Source organism: Culex pipiens, chromosome 1, assembly GCF_016801865.2.
Source record: "Culex pipiens pallens isolate TS chromosome 1, TS_CPP_V2, whole genome shotgun sequence".
Taxonomy (NCBI): domain Eukaryota; kingdom Metazoa; phylum Arthropoda; class Insecta; order Diptera; family Culicidae; genus Culex; species Culex pipiens.
Window position 1 is genome coordinate 127,337,881 of NC_068937.1, and position 18,914 is coordinate 127,356,794.

Below are 18,914 nucleotides of genomic sequence, written 5' to 3' on the forward strand. Positions count from 1 at the left end.
AAACATGTCAAACAGTACACAGAAAAAAAAATCATGGTAATATTACATCTGGGAAGGGGTACATCTTTTATGTCAGAAAAAAGGTGTAATTTTACCTCTGGAAATGTGTAATTTTACCAATTTTCTGTTGTAATGTCACTTTTTCAGTCTAAATTGAGGTAAAATTACATCATAAAAGAGGTAATATTTAACCTTCCAAAATTAAAGCTTCCAAATTTACATTATTTTTTCTGTGTAGGCTGTGAAAAAAGCAAGACAAATTTGTCCCAAACAAGGCGACGTGTTAAGTTTTCGAGAAAAAATGCACGCAGAAAAATAAGACATTTTGAATCAACAAAACGATTTGTTGATTTGAAAATCAAGATTTTTGTTGAATCAACGCTAAACGTCAAGCAACTTTTTCAAAACAACAAAAGATTTTTGTGGAATTGAGAAAATCAAGGTTTGTTTCAACGCAAAAATCGGCGTTGATTATATTCAACAAAAAATTTGTTGAATCAAACCTCGTACAGGCTTATTCTACAAAATATTTTTCTGCATGTGGATGATGTGGATATCCTTCAGATTTCTAGAGCAAAGTACTGGATATTTTTGGTTTTTCTGAAAGAGCACACCGAACTCTAAACCGAACTGCATCAATAACTCAAAAGTGATAAGAATGCATCTGGTACATTTTTTTACAATGGTTTTGGAAAAAAAGGATACATTTAAAATGACAGAAATGTTTTAAAATATTGTTTTGATTCGAAAAGTTAGTTTAAACAAAATGTGGTTTTGATTCGAAAAAAATATTTTTTTAAAAATATATAGAAATTTTAATTATTATAAAGCTGGTACAATTCAGCAGCGATGAAAAAATCATCATTAAAAGAAAATCTGTTGAAGCTCATCAAGAGAGAAAATCTGGAGGGAACATAGATCTCCTCTCTCGCGCACGAAAGATCGGTGAAAGGAATCTCAACAAATTATCATCTTGACGAGTATTCGGCGGAACATCTTTTTCTCTACTACACTGGCAGGTGTAACGTCACACGTCAAAAAAATTACCTGTCAGCAGCGATGGAATAATCATCATCAAAAGAAAATATTTGGATGTTTGGATGTACTACACTTGCAAGTGTAACGTCACACGTAGAAAAATGACCTGTCACATTTTGTAGATGGGCAATGTGTGTAAACAAAGTGAAATAAATATTTTGAAGTGGTGCTGACAAGGAAATTCACAAAAATCATCAGCAGATTGATTTTCTTCGAGAATTTCGGGTGCGATTTTCTTTTACGTGATTTGCCTCCTCTCTCTCTTTCGCGGGTGAAGAAAGTTCGCAAGCGAAAAAGATTCTTTTGCGATTATTCCATCCCTGCCTGTCAGTTCTAGTAGATGGGCAATGTGTGAAATAAATAAATTAAAGTGATGGAAATTCCAAAAAAAAAAAAAACTTCAACTAAATGATTTTCTTCGAGAAGTTCAGGAGCGATTTTGTTTGCTTGTTTCGCCTCCTCTCTCTTTTGCGGCTGAAGAAAATTCGCAAGCGATAAAGATTTTGTTGTGATTATTCAACAAATATGATTTTTCCTAAAGTTAATTTTTTATTTTTTAGCAATAGTTATTTTTTGCCCTTGTAGATAAAAAGGAAGACACTAGTGGTTGGTACTAGCAATGGTGGCCGACAGCTATAAAGTCTACTTCATTTTTTATTTTTTGCCCCTTGATTTTTGATGAAATTGCAATAAGGAAATATCTTGATTTTCTTCGATTTTTCATTGTTTTGTCACATTTTCTTTGTCAGAAACTTGATATTTTGATGGCAAATCGGTTGAGACTAATCCTTACTGAATCATGCTTCTATAAATTTTATCGAAATCGATATCTTAAACAGCCGAGGAACCCCCTAGAAAACAGGACAATCTTTCCTTTGTCCTTTTCCCCTAGAAGAATATTACGTCCCAATAAAGCGTCCATTGACAGACCAACTTGCAACAAGACGGAAAATCCTCTTCTTTCCAACCATCGAAAGACATTAAACGTTACGATCGCTGAACAATGTCGAGAGCTCAACGCGCTCGATTCCACGAACCATAACCGCACATCAAACCAACAAGTCCATCCTGACGCTGACAGGACCCACTGCGAACTAGGTACTACTCGCTTTTTCATGTGCCACTCAAACAATTTTAAGCTTAGTCATTCGGATGCTCCAGAGCCTCAAAGTTCACCCAATTTAACACACACGTTACTTCCTGCACTTTTGAAGAGGAGCCGAAAAGCTAATTTGAAAATTAAATTAAAATGTTAATGAGATCTGCGTGTAACAGAGAGCAGGGCAACCCATTTTACGCTAAATTAACAATTCCAAAATGTTCTAAATCTGCTCGTTTTCTTACAAGACTTCATAAAGCGCAATAAGGAAGAGTTTTGTCGAATTTCCGCGTCTGCAGAGTCGGCGTTCAAAACCGCCAAAGCGAAAGAGACAAGTCTTTCACCGCTTGCCACGCTCAAGGCCTGTTTGACCACAAATTTTCTCTTTCCGCCAACTGTCAAAAAAATCGGGCAGCGGCGTTTGTGCTACAATTCTTACGAGGGGTGCTGGCTTCAAAGCGAGGCCTGCTCAGCCTTCACCTTAAAACACGAACAGCATCAGGTGGCTTTTATAATTGCATTTTCTTTTCATCAATTTTCTCGGCATTTTTCACGGTACACACGGCAACGGCAGTGCTGCCGACCTTGATCGTGAAACTGTGCGAACTCACGGAAGATCGGCTCTGTCTACGAGGCGTCTCTAATTTCGTATGGATATTAGTTTTTTTTCTGCATAAGTTTAACAAACGGAACAATTGAATTGTTCTGAGCGATGAGCTACTAAAACCATCCAAGTCGGCATTGACCACCTTGTTAAGCCGCTGTTGTTGAACCAAGATTGAGGTCGAGAACGAAAAATGCTGTCAGTGCCAACGCGTGCGCGCATGATTGTTCTAGGAATTTTAATCGATTTCTATAGCTTCAAACCCTCAACGGTTGCTACTAAATCCAATAAACGCATCATCTTCGTGCGACAAGGTTATTCCCAACCGAAACTTGCCGATCGAGTTCGTCACTTCCGGTGGCGTTGAAGTCTCTTCTCAAGCAAACGGGAATCACCGCTGTCACGTGGAGTTGAGCCATAACTTCTTTCGTGAATCATGCAGTAGTCTTGTCCTGCCAAACTTCCTTTATCTTCTTGGCTAGCTGAAGACGGCATCGATCCAAGAGAGCGGTGGGGTTTTCCTCCAGCGGGTCACTCACCCACAAGAAAAGAAACGCGATCGCGGAAAAGAGAGGAACTCAGCGCGAGGTGCTGCAGCACGAGATTTGCGAAAGGAACTCACGAAAAAGGAAAACCAAAATATTGACGAAGAAACAGTGAGTGTTCAAAGCTTGAACGTGGCGGCCCAACTGCATGACTCAGCGGTTTGGTGAGAAGGAAAACCGAAAAGCATTCAATATCGGGTACTATAGAACAATTCTGGAGTTTTTTTTTTTTTGAAAAGATCCAATAAACAAAATTTTCAGTTTTTGCTTTTTAGGTGTTTTTAATACCCCTGACTCAAGGCGGTTTCAAAAACACCCAAAAAGCAAAAACTGGATATTTGGTTTATTGGATCTTTTCAAAAAAAAAAAAACTCCAGAATTTGTCTATAACAGGATTCGGTACATCAACCAGAAAAGTTGCTGTCTTATTCTTTCAAAACTGTTGCATTTAGTAACCCAATACTGAATGAATTTGATTGTAAAACTTTGTTCAAAAACTTTTTATGGGCTATACATAAGCAACTTTTAAAACAAAACACTTAAAAATTATTATTATTCTTATTATGGCAAATTATTGCTATTGAAAAAAGCAGAAAATTTCACAATCGATTGTAAATTATTTAGAATACTAATTTTAGATATCTTGCAAAAGTTTTTGGTAGTGGAAAAGTGTTGCCTTTTAAATTTAGTTCGACCAGAGTCAAAAGACAAAACTTTTAATAGAAAAATAATTGATATATTTTTTTAAGTGGTGTGTTACAAATACAGTCCAGACTCTACAGACTAATCGAACCATGAAAACAATTTTTTTTTCGTCGTCCCGTTTTGGGACGTTGAGCTCAATCAAATGTGATCCCAAAAATGCCCTAAAGTGATCTAGAAATATGAACTCCAATATGACAGCTATAAAATTTTTAAAATATTTATTTTTGAATGTAACAGGTAATCAAAAATTTAAAATTTGACTTGTATGAAATCGCTGAACTTGATTTTGTTAATATTTTAAATTTATGTTATTTTAAGTTTTTGTCACCAAAAAAATCAGCCCGAAAAATCATAGGACAAAAAATATTTTTTCAAAAAGTTTCAAATTTGCAATGGAAATTTAAGTGCAATCTATTGAAATCGATTAAAAATGCATTCTCATGCGTTTAGAATCATTTTTAGCATGTTTTTGTTGATTTAAAAATGTTTTGAATGTTAGTGAATTTTTAGATGTACAAAGTCCCAAAAAGATTTTTATTTCCGCGAAAAAAATATTGTTTCGTTAAATCCTACTTTAATTTCAAAACCAATATCAATTGCACGGGTGTATAATGCATTTTCCAATGGGTTTTCATTAAAATGTTGAAATTGTGACTTGTAATTTTATTTTTTTATATTTTTCTTTTTTTTCAAAAACCTCAAAATGTCCATGAAAATAGAGGTCTAATCAACTGAAAATAATCTAAAATGCATTTTTCTGCATTTATAATCATATTTAGGATGTTTGGGATCGTTTACAAATGTTTTGAATTTTAATGAAATTCCAATGTACAGCATCGCAAAAAAAAAATCGCGATAAATAAAATTATCGTCAATACAGTCCAGACTCGATTATCCGAAGGCCTTGGCAAAATTTCATTTTTTTCAATTTTACAGGCAGTCAATCGTTCAAATTTGACTCAAATAGGGACGCAGAACTCGAATCTGATGTTAAAAGTAAGAAAATAAAAAACACGAAAAAAACTTTTTTTTTTTTGTTCGTGATTCGATTATCCGAAGTCCCATACAAACCTTCGGATAATCGAACTTCGTATAATCGAAACTTACATATTTTGGAAACTAATTATTGCAAAACAACTGGACAGGTGTAGAATGCATTTTAAAACAATCAATAATTTAAAAAATCTAAGTTTCAATGAAAAAAAAAGCGAATTTTTTTTTGCGGTGCTGAGCATTGTAGTTTCACAAAACTTTAAATTTTTTTTTAGCGGTTTCAAACATTTTTAAAATGAATATCAACGCTGAAATATGCATTTTTTATTGTTTTCAGTTAAAAGCACGTCTAATTTCATAAAAATTTAAAAATTCTTCGAAAAAAATATATTTTACAAGCCTTACCCGACAAACTTCGTTTTGCCTTTTTTTTTCGTTTGTTTACGTTTTTAACTTTTTTGCTTATTCAGCCTCCTATGATCAAAATTTGATTTTACGTAACTTTTCCCAACTAATCTGCAGATTTTCCGGAATCGGTTCCAGAGTGGCCAAAGTGGTAACTTTTTGGCGTAAGAACCATCCTTGGACTTATACGAACCCAACGCAACAAAGAGCACCTCGATCCGACATTCCGTACTGAACTGATTCGCGTTCGAACAAAACCATTGACATTTTATATATATATATTAGGGTGGGTACGTTTTTCAAAATGTTCTCGGATCAAGTTTTAGTATGGTACCCCTTGTAGGGCATGCCCATAGGGACTTTCATGCCAAATATCAGCTCATTTGGTTGTAAACTGGCTGCGCGCTTCAGGGTTAAAGTTTACATGGGAATTACTATGGGAAAATTGGACTTTTTGTTCAAGCGCTTCTACAGGTCTGGGAAAATCACGCGCCAATTTCTGGTATGGTCAGGCCTATGGGGAATGGTCTGGAGAACACTTTTCCCGAAGAGAGCATATGGATTCGTTGTCCCTAGACCTGGCGCATCGGCAAACAATCCGATGTCTCCGGAATCAACGGTTTTCCCTGAAAAAGCATCAAATTTTCCTTAGCATGCTATGAAAGTTTGATGAACACCGCGACGCCATACGTCAGGTAGCTACCACGTGATTGAAATATTTGCAAATAAATTAAAAAAATTGCTGTGCAAAGATTCTGAATTCGACTAAATAATATCAAGATTGCTCGAAATAATCATTTTCTAGTTACAAGAAGGTTTGCAATTGAATATTCCGGCCGTTTCTCACCCACGTGGTAGCTGTCTGACATATGGCGTCGCGGTGTTCATCAAACTTTCATAGCATGCTAAGGAAAATTTGATGCTTTTTCAGGGAAAACCGTTGATTCCGGAGACATCGGATTGTTTGCCAATGCGCCAGGTCTAGGGACAACGAATCCATATGCTCTTTTCGAGAAAAGTGTTCTCCAGACCATTCCCCTTAGGCCTGACCATACCAGAAGTTGGCGCGTGATTTTCCCAGACCTGTAGAAGCGCTTGAACAAAAATTTCAATTTTCCCATAGTAATTCCCATGTAAACTTTAACCCTGATGCGCGCAGCCAGTTTACAACCAAATGAGCTGATATTTGGCATGAAAGTCCCTATGGGCATGCCCTACAAGGGGTACCATACTAAAACTTGATCCGAGAACATTTTGAAAAACGTACCCACCCTAATATATATAGATAGATTTTTTTGTAATGGGGGGGGGGGGCGGTGGACGACGACTATGACGACATAAACTTTGAAAAATATTTGCAACGGCCTTACATGGAAAATAATTAAAACGACCTTAGGTTTGTTTCTGTGCTGCTTTTGTATGGAAAGCTGCCAAAATTGTACTAAATTTTTTTTTCATATGGAAGATAATAAAATGCATATAAAAACCATCCCAGTTTTCAAAACAGCATTGCATATATAAATTATTACTAACTTATTTAAAAATGAATAACACAATTTGAACCGCTTACACAACTTTAGAATCTTATGATTGCATTTCAATTTCTGAAAAACCAGTTCCGAAAAAGGTGCAACGATGGCCACACTTTACATTAGTAAAACAATTTTCAATAGAAATATTGGAAAAAATACTCAATTCGAATTTAAATTCCTCTTTTGAATTACAATTTTAGAAATTTTCCACCACAAACCAAACAATCATAACCTCAAATGGAAAACTCAACAACCATCTCGCGAGCAGATTCCTAACAACTCTCTGAGATCCGTCCGTTCGCGCGTTCGTGAGTGACCCCCGGGGGCTTTCCGAGACCCCACATTGCGGGTTCGTATGCTCGCATTTTGCACTCTTGTATAAACACCTTAACTGGGCGCGCATCGCCTCCATCGGAAACAGTCGCGGTTCGTTCGTGGCCCGCGAGACAACGCCTCGATTTATTGGGGGGAGATTCGTGATAATTTAGTGCACCCGGAATCGTGAGTGAAAATTTGCGTGCGAATTTTTATTTTTTTTTTTGCAAGGAAGGAAGACAAACCATGAAGGTGATGATGGCGATTTCGGCGGTGCAGATCGTAGCAGCCTTCGCCGCCGTGTTCCTGGCCGTTGGCGGTAAGTTCAACGGGGAGGAGGCACGGCACGTGCCCCATGGCCAACTGCCAGACACCGTGATTCAGCAAGATCCTTGCATGCAGCTGTGCGCGCGACCGTCACCAAGTTCGCCGACTACTGCGATTGCATGCTGCTTTTGGCGTTGAGTGGTACTGCCGAAGATTAGCCAAATTATTGCGCAACAACTGAAGCAATTGATACTCGCGGAAATCATGAGATAATGATGATCTTCAGCTGCTGCACGAGGAGGCTCAATGTCAGGGTTACGAGCAATTGCGTGCTGCAAAAAAAAAACAGCGATTTCAAGTGTTTCGATCGAATTTCAACAATTCGAAAGCTAACGCTTTTATATGGTGCTTAGAACGAAACCACTGAACTTCATTCCCGTGAATGGTTCAAAGTGCTTCATAACTCGAAATCATCAGACCGAATCGAGTGTTTTATCAAAAAGTGCCACAATTAAATCGATCAACGTTGGTTAATGAAAAGAAAAAAATCTTAGAGTGTAGTGACCAGTCCACAGCTGGATCAACCGGCTGAGTTTGTGACTCGAAACCAGTTTCATATTTCACGCTAGTGGGAAGAACTTGTTGATGTAGATCAGTGTTTTGTTCTTTCGAATTTTGGGAGCGGTTGGAAACAGCAAACTTGATGGATTTGAACAGTGTGTGTGTGATTCAATCGACCGGTTTCAATTTATGCGGAAGTGCAATTAGTGGCGGTGCTTTGCCGGATCTTGGATGATTCGGCAAGTGGTGACCATTTTTGGCGTAAAAGGAGGAAAAAAAGAACTTAGGAATGAATTGAACGACTAACGAACTCTTGGGGAAGCAAAAGTCTGAAGAGTGTGAAGTGGAACGAAAACGGGATAAACGGAAGAAAATCTAATGAGGAAATAAGTTGGAAGAACCCTTCCAGACAGGATGCTGTTAATTCGTTGATTTGTTCAATTTGAGGAAAAAAGAGTAATCAAAGCACGACGTAGCTGGAGCTAAATGTTATTTAATGAGATACCCCATCGGAGATTTCTACGTAGAAAGTTTTGTTTTACCGGCCTAAATCAGAATCTTTATTAATAAAAATATTCTATTGGAGCAGTTCTCTCAGATTTCAGTCATTCGATTTTTTTCATATTTTTTAATCCGACTTAAACTTTTTTGGTGCCTTCGGTATGCCCAAAGAAGCCATTTTGCATCATTAGTTTGTCTATATAACCTTCCATATAAATTTGGCAGCTGTCCATAGAAAAATGATATGTGAAAATTCAAAAATCTAGGATTTTTTTCATCGATTTGGTGTCTTCGGCAAAGTTGTAGGTATGGGTATGGGTATACACGGTAAAATTTTTTTTGGTGATTTTGTATTTAACTTTTTGTCACTAAAACTTGATTTGCAAAAAACACTATTTTTATTTTTTTTATTTTTTGATATGTTTTAGAGCAGAGGACATCAATTGCCAACTTTTCAGAAATTTCCAGGTTGTGCAAAAAATCTTTGACCGAGTTATGAATTTTTGAATCAATGCTGAATTTTTCAAAAAATCGAAATATTCGTCGCAAAAAATTTTCAACTTCATTTTTCGATGTAAAATCAAATTTGCAATCAAAAAGTACTTTAGTGAAATTTTGATAAAGTGCACCGTTATCAAGTTAAATCCATTTTTACGTAACTTTTTTGAAAATAGTTGTAGTTTTTCATTTTTTTAAATTAGTGCCCACTTTTGGTCTTGGTTTAAAAATCATGAAAATATGTTTTTTCGAAAAGATCGGAAATTTCTGAAAAGTTGGCATTTGATGTCCTCTAAAACATATAAAAAAATAAAAATAATTAAAAATAGTGTTTTTTTGCAAATCAAGTTTTAGTGACAAAAAGTTAAATACAAAATCACCAAAAAAAAATTTACCTTGTATCAATTTTTCCAGTGTAGTCCGTACCCATACTTACAACTTTGCCGAAGACACCAAATCAATGAAAAAATTCCTTCAATAGATACAGATTTTTGAATTTTCACATATCATTTTTGTATGGACAGATGCCAAATTTGTATGGAAATTTATATGGACAAACTAATGATGCAAAATGGCTTCTTTGGGCATACCAAAAAAGTTTCAGTTGGATTAAAAAATACAAAAAAATAAAATTGAAGAAAAAATACCGATTTCGTAGAGAATTGCTCATTGGTAAAAACTGCGTTTTTCAAAATTTTAAGGTTTTTGATTTTTGGTATGGATTTTTTTACTGATCAGGCCTTATAGGTGGATCGATCTTTAATAAATATTTGTTTTAACAGATTTGTAGAGAAAACTCTTACCTTTAAAACCCTTCTTAGGGGTTGTAAATCCGTTTTGATTGTCAAAAAATATTCCACTTTTTTTACAATCAAAATGGATTTACAGACTTTAAAAGGGTTTTAAAGAGAGGTGAGAGGTAAGAGATTTCTCTTCAAATCTGTTACAACAAATATTTTTTTAGATCAATCCAGGTCAGTTAAGATAACAATCCGTACAAATAAAATAAAAATCAAAATTTTTGGAAAAACGCTATTGGCACCGATAGAATATTTTTATTTATAAAAAATATTTTTAATGTAAACTTGCTTAAGGTGAAGCCGTTAATCATTTTCGAAGAAAACTGATCTTCAAAATAAAATATTCTGTATTAAATTCAATTTTACGAATTTCAGCACCAAAAGGAATCAGCATGTGCCGGTTGTTGCCTTCTTTAAGCCACTGAAAGAATTTTTGATCTAAATCAAATGTGCTTCAAAATTTATATAATTTTGTGGTACAGTCATTGACGTCCTAGTTGGCAATCATTGATTAATGACGATTTTCATAACTTTGCAAAGAATGGGATAAACGTTACCAAAAAGAATCAGCATGTGTAGGGCAGCATTCTAAACAACTTGTAGAAGGAATTTTGTCAAAATATTGATAGGGGCGCGAAATTTATATCTTTGAAGAAAAATCATGGCAATGGTGGAAGTCTTCACGTTAATATGTTTCTCAACGCAGGAAAATGCATTTCAATATGTTTTCAGTTTTTTAGACTTCTATTTCCATTGAAATTTTAAAGTTGTTTGAAAAAAGGGAGGGCCTCGTGGCGCGGTGGTTAGCGACTTCGGCTGCCGATCCCTCAGTTGCTATGGGGCGCGGGTTCGATTCCCGCCTTATCCTCCTAGAGCTTTTCGTTCTATGTTTGTCCCGTTCAATATTAGTATTCAGTCTGCAAAGACGGTGTGATTGTCTTAAAAAAACAAGAAATTTAAGATTTTTATGAAAAATTATCTAGGAAACACGATGGTGATGTTAAATTTTAAATAATATTGCATTAACATCAAGAAAATTACATGAAAAGTTTTCAATTGCGCAAAATGCATCTTAGTTTGATTCCAAGTCAATTCTATTTTTTTGTTTCCAGAAATGGACACTTAAAAGAAGGATTTTTGAAAAAATAAGAAAATCTCGAAACTTTGAGCCGCTTCCAAGAAGAAGGGATGGTTCGATTTAGGTGAAATTCGGGGTTCTTGCATGTTTTGATAGTAAAAACTGTTCCGCACAAATTTTAGCATGACCTCAAAATGTATTTTTTGCAATTCTGTCGTGAAACAACTTACTTTTCCTGTCATTCTCGAACGATGAAATGGTCTACTTTTCTCTACCAAAAGTAATATAATGGAAAATTTATACCTTTCAATACCAGTGCTGAAAAGTTGAACTTTTCAGCACTAGTATCGAAAAGTAACATCTTTAATTTTTTTTTCGGTCAGTTTACTTGACACATGGATGTTTGGGATAAAATTCAATTCAAAAAGCGTTTTCGGGATTGCAAAAAATGTTGTAAGCAACTCGTTGCAAAACTTGATTTTTTCAACACTCGTCGTATTTATCCAACTCGGTGAACCTCGTTGGATAAAAGTACGACTCGTGCTGAAAAAATCTTCTTTTTGCAACTTCGTTTTTTTAAGTTTTGTTGCATAAACTACTATTTCGAATTTGTAGCTACTTTTTGTGTACAGTTAAGGGGAAAATGAATCATATACCAACTTTATCGCAAGAAGTTGCTTTATACTAAAATGATGGTCATATTCCACAACTGAAAACAAAATCAGATGGAAAATGTATTCGTCTTGGCCTTAGGCTTCTCGAGTTTTCATCCAATCGAGATCACATTTGGGCTCAGTACATCCATACAAATTGGTCCTGTCAAATTTAAAACACTTTTGGCCAATAAAACCACAATTTTGACGACTTTTCCTGTATTTTCAAAACTAAAAATAAATTGTAATTGTAATTGTAATTTTATTGGAACGATATCCTGTTAGTTTACACTGTATATCAGGGCAAGGAAGTACGTAAATGCGTAGAAATGATGGACTTGGATAAAAAGGTTAATCTACAGAAAAATATTTAAAATTCGTTTTTTTGGGAATTTCTCATTTCTTTTTATTTGAATGAAACTTTGTTTATGCACTCACTCATCTTTGATTTTCGAGTTTGGCAGAATTCTGGCGTCAACGGAACAACTAAAAAAAAAAAATTGAAATCTGAAATTATAAGCCAGAATTTCATCACTCTATGAAAAATTGTTAGAAAATACATTATACACCCGTTCGTTTGATTTGCAATCATTAGTTTACTAAAAGTGTAAAATTTGAAGGAAATAGCAATTTTAGCGAAACAAAACACTTAGCGGTACTTTACATCAAAAACTCATTAATATTATTTTTTAATATACCCAAATATGCTAAAAATGATTCTAAACGTAGGGACATGTATTTCAAATTGATTTCAGCCGATTGCACTTAAATAACCATTGAAATTTTTAAGTTTTTTGAAAAAAAAATATTTTTCTGGCCCTTGATTTTCACTAAAAGTAAAATTGGTGTCATCTAATAAGCCCTAATTTTTCAACTCGCGATATCTCTGAAACTTTTGGTTAGACTTTTAATGTTAAAGAATGAATCTGTGGTTATATGTTAAGTTAAACATTTGAATAGTCCCAAAATAAGTGTTCTAGCCCTTTCAAAAGGCTGCTTTTGATTGAAAAATTTCGAAATGATTTCTATAGAAAAGAAGTTTAAAAAATCAGAATTTATTTGAAATTGATGTTTATACCAGAGTAATTCTCGCTGAAAGTGGACCACTATTTACACAAGGTGCTCAAAAATCAAATGCAATGTACTTTTCCAATAGCCCCCACCAAGTTATGAACGAAACCATGTTTGGTTGGTTGAATTTTTCCTCACCTCGGCGCCACGAAGCTAAAACATTTTTTTTAATTGGTAATTTTTTGACTTAGGCGCGCCTACAAAATTGCTAATAACTTTGCAAAACTTCAACGAACCTTTGATGTTTAGGGGTGTTTTGGAAAGGAAATGAGCAGAGCTTTCGAATGCACTTGTCAGAAAAATACCGTTCCATACATTTTTTAGCCACAAAACACCAATGTATGTTTAAAAGTCATTTTTGAAGGCCGGCGCCCCGCTTTATCGAAAAACTGACAAATCCATTCGAAAGCTGAGACGATTTCACATAAAGGACCAATAAATCTAAGGTGTATGTTCCTCCTATCTTTTTTAATCTAATTTTGATTCTGCGAGCACAGCGCTCCGTTCGCATTTCGGGCACCCAAAATGTTGCAATTTGCTTGCCCCATTTCAAGGTTTTGTCAAAAAATAAAGGTGCTCACTTTTTAAATGATAGTTTATTGTCCAAGGATCAAAATGCACTTTCGATAATTGACCAATATTTATGTTTTTGGGTTCTTCCAGGCAATTTAATGTCGAAAAATTGTTTTTTTTTACTTTTTTTTTTTGGAAAATGCTCAATTACAATTGGGTGGACTTTTTTTCAGTAGAACTAATGAATGAAGCATAAAGGAAATTTTACTACGAACATTTTTCTCTAAAAGAAAAAGTAATTTCGATACTCCAGTGCCAAGATATTTTAGTTTTAGTGAGAAAAAAAAGTGCCAATTTTTCAAATTTCTCGGAATCAACAAGAACGGCCTATTATTTACATGCGGCATATGTTTTGGAGGCCAGAGTATGGTTGCTTATAGTTATTTTGGTCGCTGAATTCGGATCTGGAATCAAATTTCAGATTAACAGTGAACCGTGATATTTTAGCCACGCTCAAATATTATTTGCGTGTATTCCCCATAGCCACTTAGGGATCGGCAGCCGAAGCCGCTAACCACCGCGCCACGAGGCCTCTTAAAACAATCAGAAGTTGAAAAAAACAATCTCCATAAAAAAATCCGTGAGTAAAATATCAATTAAAGGTGAGCGAAAGTTGAAATATGACCGAATTCACTAGCGATTTTTAACTGTTTATCTGAAATTTGATTCCAGATCCGAATTCAGCGACCAAAATATATATAAGCAACCATACTCTGGCCTCCAAAACATATGCCGCATGTAAATAATAGGCCGTTCTTGTTGATTCCGAGAAATTTGAAAAATTGGCACTTTTTTTCACACGTAAACTAAAATATCTTGGCACTGGAGTATCGAAATTACTTTTTCTTTTAGAGAAAAATGTTCGTAGTAAAATTTCCTTTATGCTTCATTCATTAGTTCTACTGAAAAAAAGTCCACCCAATTGTAATTGAGCATTTTCCAAAAAAAAAAGTAAAAAAAAAACAATTTTTCGACATTATATTGCCTGGAAGAACCCAAAAACATAAATATTGGTCAATTATCGAAAGTGCATTTTGATCCTTGGACAATAAACTATCATTTAAAAAGTGAGCACCTTTATTTTTTGACAAAACCTTGAAATGGGGCAAGCAAATTGCAACATTTTGGGTGCCCGAAATGCGAACGGAGCGCTGTGCTCGCAGAATCAAAATTAGATTAAAAAAGATAGGAGGAACATACACCTTAGATTTATTGGTCCTTTATGTGAAATCGTCTCAGCTTTCGAATGGATTTGTCAGTTTTTCGATAAAGCGGGGCGCCGGCCTTCAAAAATGACTTTTAAACATACATTGGTGTTTTGTGGGTCTCGTGGCGCAGGGGTAGCGGCTTCGGCTGCCGATCCCGATGATGCTATGAGACGCGGGTTCGATTCCCGCCTTATCCACTGAGCTTCTATCGGATGGTGAAGTAAAACGTCGGTCCCGGTTTCTCCTGTCTCGTCAGAGGCGCTGGAGCAGAAATCCCACGTTAGAGGAAGGCCATGCCCCGGGGGGCGTAGTGCCAATAGTTTCGTTTTTTTTTGGTGTTTTGTGGCTAAAAAATGTATGGAACGGTATTTTTCTGACAAGTGCATTCGAAAGCTCTGCTCATTTCCTTTCCAAAACACCCCTAAACATCAAGGGTTCGTTGAAGTTTTGCAAAGTTATTAGCAATTTTGTAGGCGCGCCTAAGTCAAAAAATTACCAATTAAAAAAAATGTTTTAGCTTCGTGGCGCCGAGGTGAGGAAAAATTCAACCAATCAAACATGGTTTCGTTCATAACTTGGTGGGGGCTATTGGAAAAGTACATTGCATTTGATTTTTGAGCACCTTGTGTAAATAGTGGTCCACTTTCAGCGAGAATTACTCACCACTTCTTTAGGCATCTGTTAGGTAAATTTTGATGACAAACTTAAATTGTCACCCAAAAACCAGCTCATAGTCACTGTCACTGCCGCGATTGCGTTCCGCAATCGCACCCGTTGCCGGAAGTTGCATAAGTCCGTCCGTACCAAATTCTCGCACGACAACGGAGACGGTGCCATAGAAAAATGACCGTGTCGCGGCAACCATAAAATCAATCACCTAATATCTCTATCTACCTGCACACCTGCGTGGCTAACCGCGGTGCCACTTGTATCGTGTCTGATTTTGCCTTTTTTGAAGATTTTATTTTTTGCTGCCGTTTGATTCGATCTTAATTAGATCTGCCATGCCCCCAAACACGGCATCGTCACCGTCGGCAGCGGGACGAATTTCAAGTTTTTTGGACCCCAAACCAACTTTTCTCAGCGCAGCAGGCCTTGAAATTTCTCCCTTGCTCGCTAATAACCGACGCAGGAAAAGCGTCCCAAATGGCAAATGTGGAATTTGCCCTTAGCAAACTTTTGCGCACGATCTTGACCGCATGGCCAACTACTGCTTTTATTAGAACAGAGATTAGGATCTGCTTGTCTTCGGCGAACCATAGCCTACTACTTCACGCGATAGAGATGTTCGCGCGCACGCCGCCGACAGACCGTTTTCGCGCCTCAGCGCACAAAGTCGTGGCCTACTATGCGGCTAGACCACGCTGGTGACCCTGACTTGGCCATATCCGAGCGGCAGTAGAACGCGCAGGTTTCACCAGCCGCACCTTACGTAACAGCTGATCTGACACAGCCAAACTGGTTTCGTTCTTCGGCGTCGAAGAACCAAGCCAACAACCTCGCAGATTCCGTGTGAAAGTAAAAGTGTTGGCTCGTTTGCTCTCGTTTCAGTTCTGGCCGGACCGTGGAAAGACTTTGACAGCGGAGGCGGAGGTGGAGGTGGAGGTGGGTTGACGCTGCTCGATCACTACTTTGTGCACCACTTTGACCAGGAGGAACCGGACTCGGAGCCGGCGTCCTCGTACGCGCTGCGAGCCCTGTCAATCAATTGCGAGTGCGTCAAGCTGCGCCAGTGTCCGAAGATCTTGGAGATGCTGCGGACGCCCAAGTCGAGCTACAGCGGGTTGAACTCCAAGCTGAAGCGGTTGACCTGTGGGTTTGGAAGTGGCCGCGAGCCGAACATCTGCTGTCCGCTGGACGATAGCTGGCTCGCGGATGAAGATGTGGGTTCGGGCAAGAAGAACTCGTTCGAAGAGTCGGGGAATTTCAAGTACTTGCAGCAACCTGGATCGTCGACCCAGTTCGGTTTCAGCAAGGGTCGGAAGAGCTACAACAGCAACTTTATCACTTCGTTTGAAGATCCGAAAACCCTGAAGAATTGTCCTCCGGTGATCTACCCCGGCGATGACCTCAATCGCCCAAACAAGGTCTACCTAGCGCCGATGATTCGCCGGAGAACTACAACCGCCAGACCACGCGCGATCTTCAGCAACACCCGTACAGGTCAGGAGATCATCCCCATCGAACCGGAACCGACCTTAACATCGGCGCCGATCGTGGTGGTCGAAACCCCAGCACCGGTAACGACCACATTGCCACCCCCTCCGGTGGCCAGCGTTCCTCCGCCAGCGGTGGTCAACGACGCCCTGTGCGGCCTGTCCGTCAACACGAGGATCATCGGCGGCGAGACGGAGATCCCCGGCCAGTTTCCGTGGATGGCGCGACTTGCCTACCGTAACAAGACATCCGGTCGCGTAACCTACCGCTGCGCGGGATCTCTCATCACAAACCAGCACGTGATCACCGTGGCGCACTGCGTGACCAACCTGATCGACGAGTTGGAACTGTAAGACGATCACCACCCCCCTATCCTAGCTATCGATCTTCAACCGTTCGCTTTCCTTTTCACAGAGTCAGCGTCCGGCTGGGGGACCTCGAGTGCAACGCCGTTACAGATCCCCGGTGCAGCTCGCGCTACCAGGACTTTGCGATCGAGCGACTCATCCCGCACGAGAACTACGACACGCCCAAGTACGCGAACGACATTGCGCTGGTGAAGCTGCAGCAAACGACCGAGACGTACAACATCCTGAGTCCGCTCTGTCTGCCCATGGACCAGTACACGAGCTACGGCAGGAATCTGACCGGCCAAACCGGGATCATCGCCGGCTGGGGGTCGACAAGCAATCGTAAGTTTGATCACCGGATGAAAAAAACGTCAAAATCAGTGATCAATGTCTCTTTACAGGAAGCAACACCCCTAGCCCGACCCTGCAGTGGCTCCGGTTGCCGATCGTGGACACGACCCAGTGCGCCACCTCGTACGCCCGCTACTCGGTCAACTCCCGCCAGCCGATCATCGTGTCCAGTAACCAGATGTGCGTCCAGGGCCAGGAAAACATGGACGCCTGCCAGGGAGATTCGGGCGGTCCGCTGATGAACGAGGCCATCTCGAGCCGCGATCGGTTCGTGCTGCTCGGGCTGGTCTCGTTCGGGCCGCGAACCTGCGGCGTGTCCAACTTCCCCGGCGTCTACACCCGGATCTCGTCCTACATCGACTGGATCATGAACCGGATAGAGCTTTGAGGTTGCTCTTTCTGTCTGTATAGGTCGTACAACCAAACTTCTTTTTTTTTGTAAATAACTTATTGAATGAATGCGAGCGCGAACGAACGCAAAAAACAAATCTATTACGAGTCTACGATTAAGCCAAGTAAGAGAATAATAGCAATAAAATTGAAACGTGACTGAAGCAAAGCAAACTGTCTTTTATGAATTATTTCGGGGGGACTGCGTGAGCGTCCTTGACCGGGTGTCGCTCGAAAAAAAAAAGCAAATTATGAATTGTGAAATCCATTCGGTTAGGCATTTTTTAATGTTTTCAGACTGTAATCAACACTCGAATCAAGGATTTTTATCGCTCGACATTCTTGCAGTTGGACAAAGAAATGATCCCTGTGTTAAAATAAGCAATTTTGCATTACAGTGGACTCTCGCGTTGTCGATTATGAAGGGACCGTCGAGAGCGGTAGTTATCAAATTATAGAACGAAAAATCAAAGCATGCTTCTTGTAGGGACAGTAAAATTTATTGACAGCAGGAGCAATATTGATATCGAGAAGATCGACAGCCAGAGAGTCGACTGTATTAGCACAGATTATTAGCTGTGGTATTAGCTTGAGTATCTTGAGAAAGGATTTTCTGATCGATTTGGTGTCTTCGGCAAAGTTGTAGGTTATAAGACTGTAGGACTTGTCAGAAAAAATAGTTACACGGTATCAATAAAAAAAATTGACTTTTTATCACTTCTGGAGCAACATTTAAAAAGGGCGCATAAGCATTTTGACAGCTGGATCTGTATTGCAAGTTCCGAGATAACAGGTAACTGTTTAATAACACCCGCAGTGTGAAATTGTTGTTAGGGAGGCCAGCTATTGTTTTACACTTCTAGTTTTGTGGGTTCAGCTGTCAAAATGTTTATGCGCCCTTTAAGTTAAATTCACAAATTTTCGATATTTTTTATGTGTTTTGAGGAACTTTTGGAATAAGAAGACAACAACTTCCTTGGTTGCTGTGCACCCTTAAAAAGGTATCTTTTACGCTACAATTAAGGGCGGTGCAAAATCTGGAACAGGGAATATACAATTTTACACAGATAAATGATTTTAGATAAAAAAGTCAAACATAAAAAAAAATTAAGAAACAAAATCAAATGTACAGTCGAGGCATTTTTAGGGAATTTTTTCTTCAAATGTTCATTTTTTGTAATTCAGAAACTTTATGATGGAAAAGCAACCCAAACAAAAAT

At 38.3% G+C, this 18,914-nt stretch overlaps 1 protein-coding gene across 1 annotated transcript; it reads left to right on the forward strand.

Annotated features, from left to right (window-relative positions):
• Window positions 1–7,365: 7,365 nt before the first annotated feature.
• Window positions 7,366–17,862, forward strand: LOC120428706 (CLIP domain-containing serine protease B9). Its single transcript, XM_039593778.2, has 4 exons — window positions 7,366–7,555; window positions 15,998–16,952; window positions 17,018–17,295; window positions 17,355–17,862. The coding sequence occupies exons 1-4, from the start codon at window positions 7,483–7,485 to the stop codon at window positions 17,690–17,692; spliced, it is 1,644 nt and encodes a 547-aa protein (XP_039449712.1). The 5' UTR covers window positions 7,366–7,482; the 3' UTR covers window positions 17,693–17,862.
• The last annotated feature ends 1,052 nt before the right edge of the window (window positions 17,863–18,914 follow it).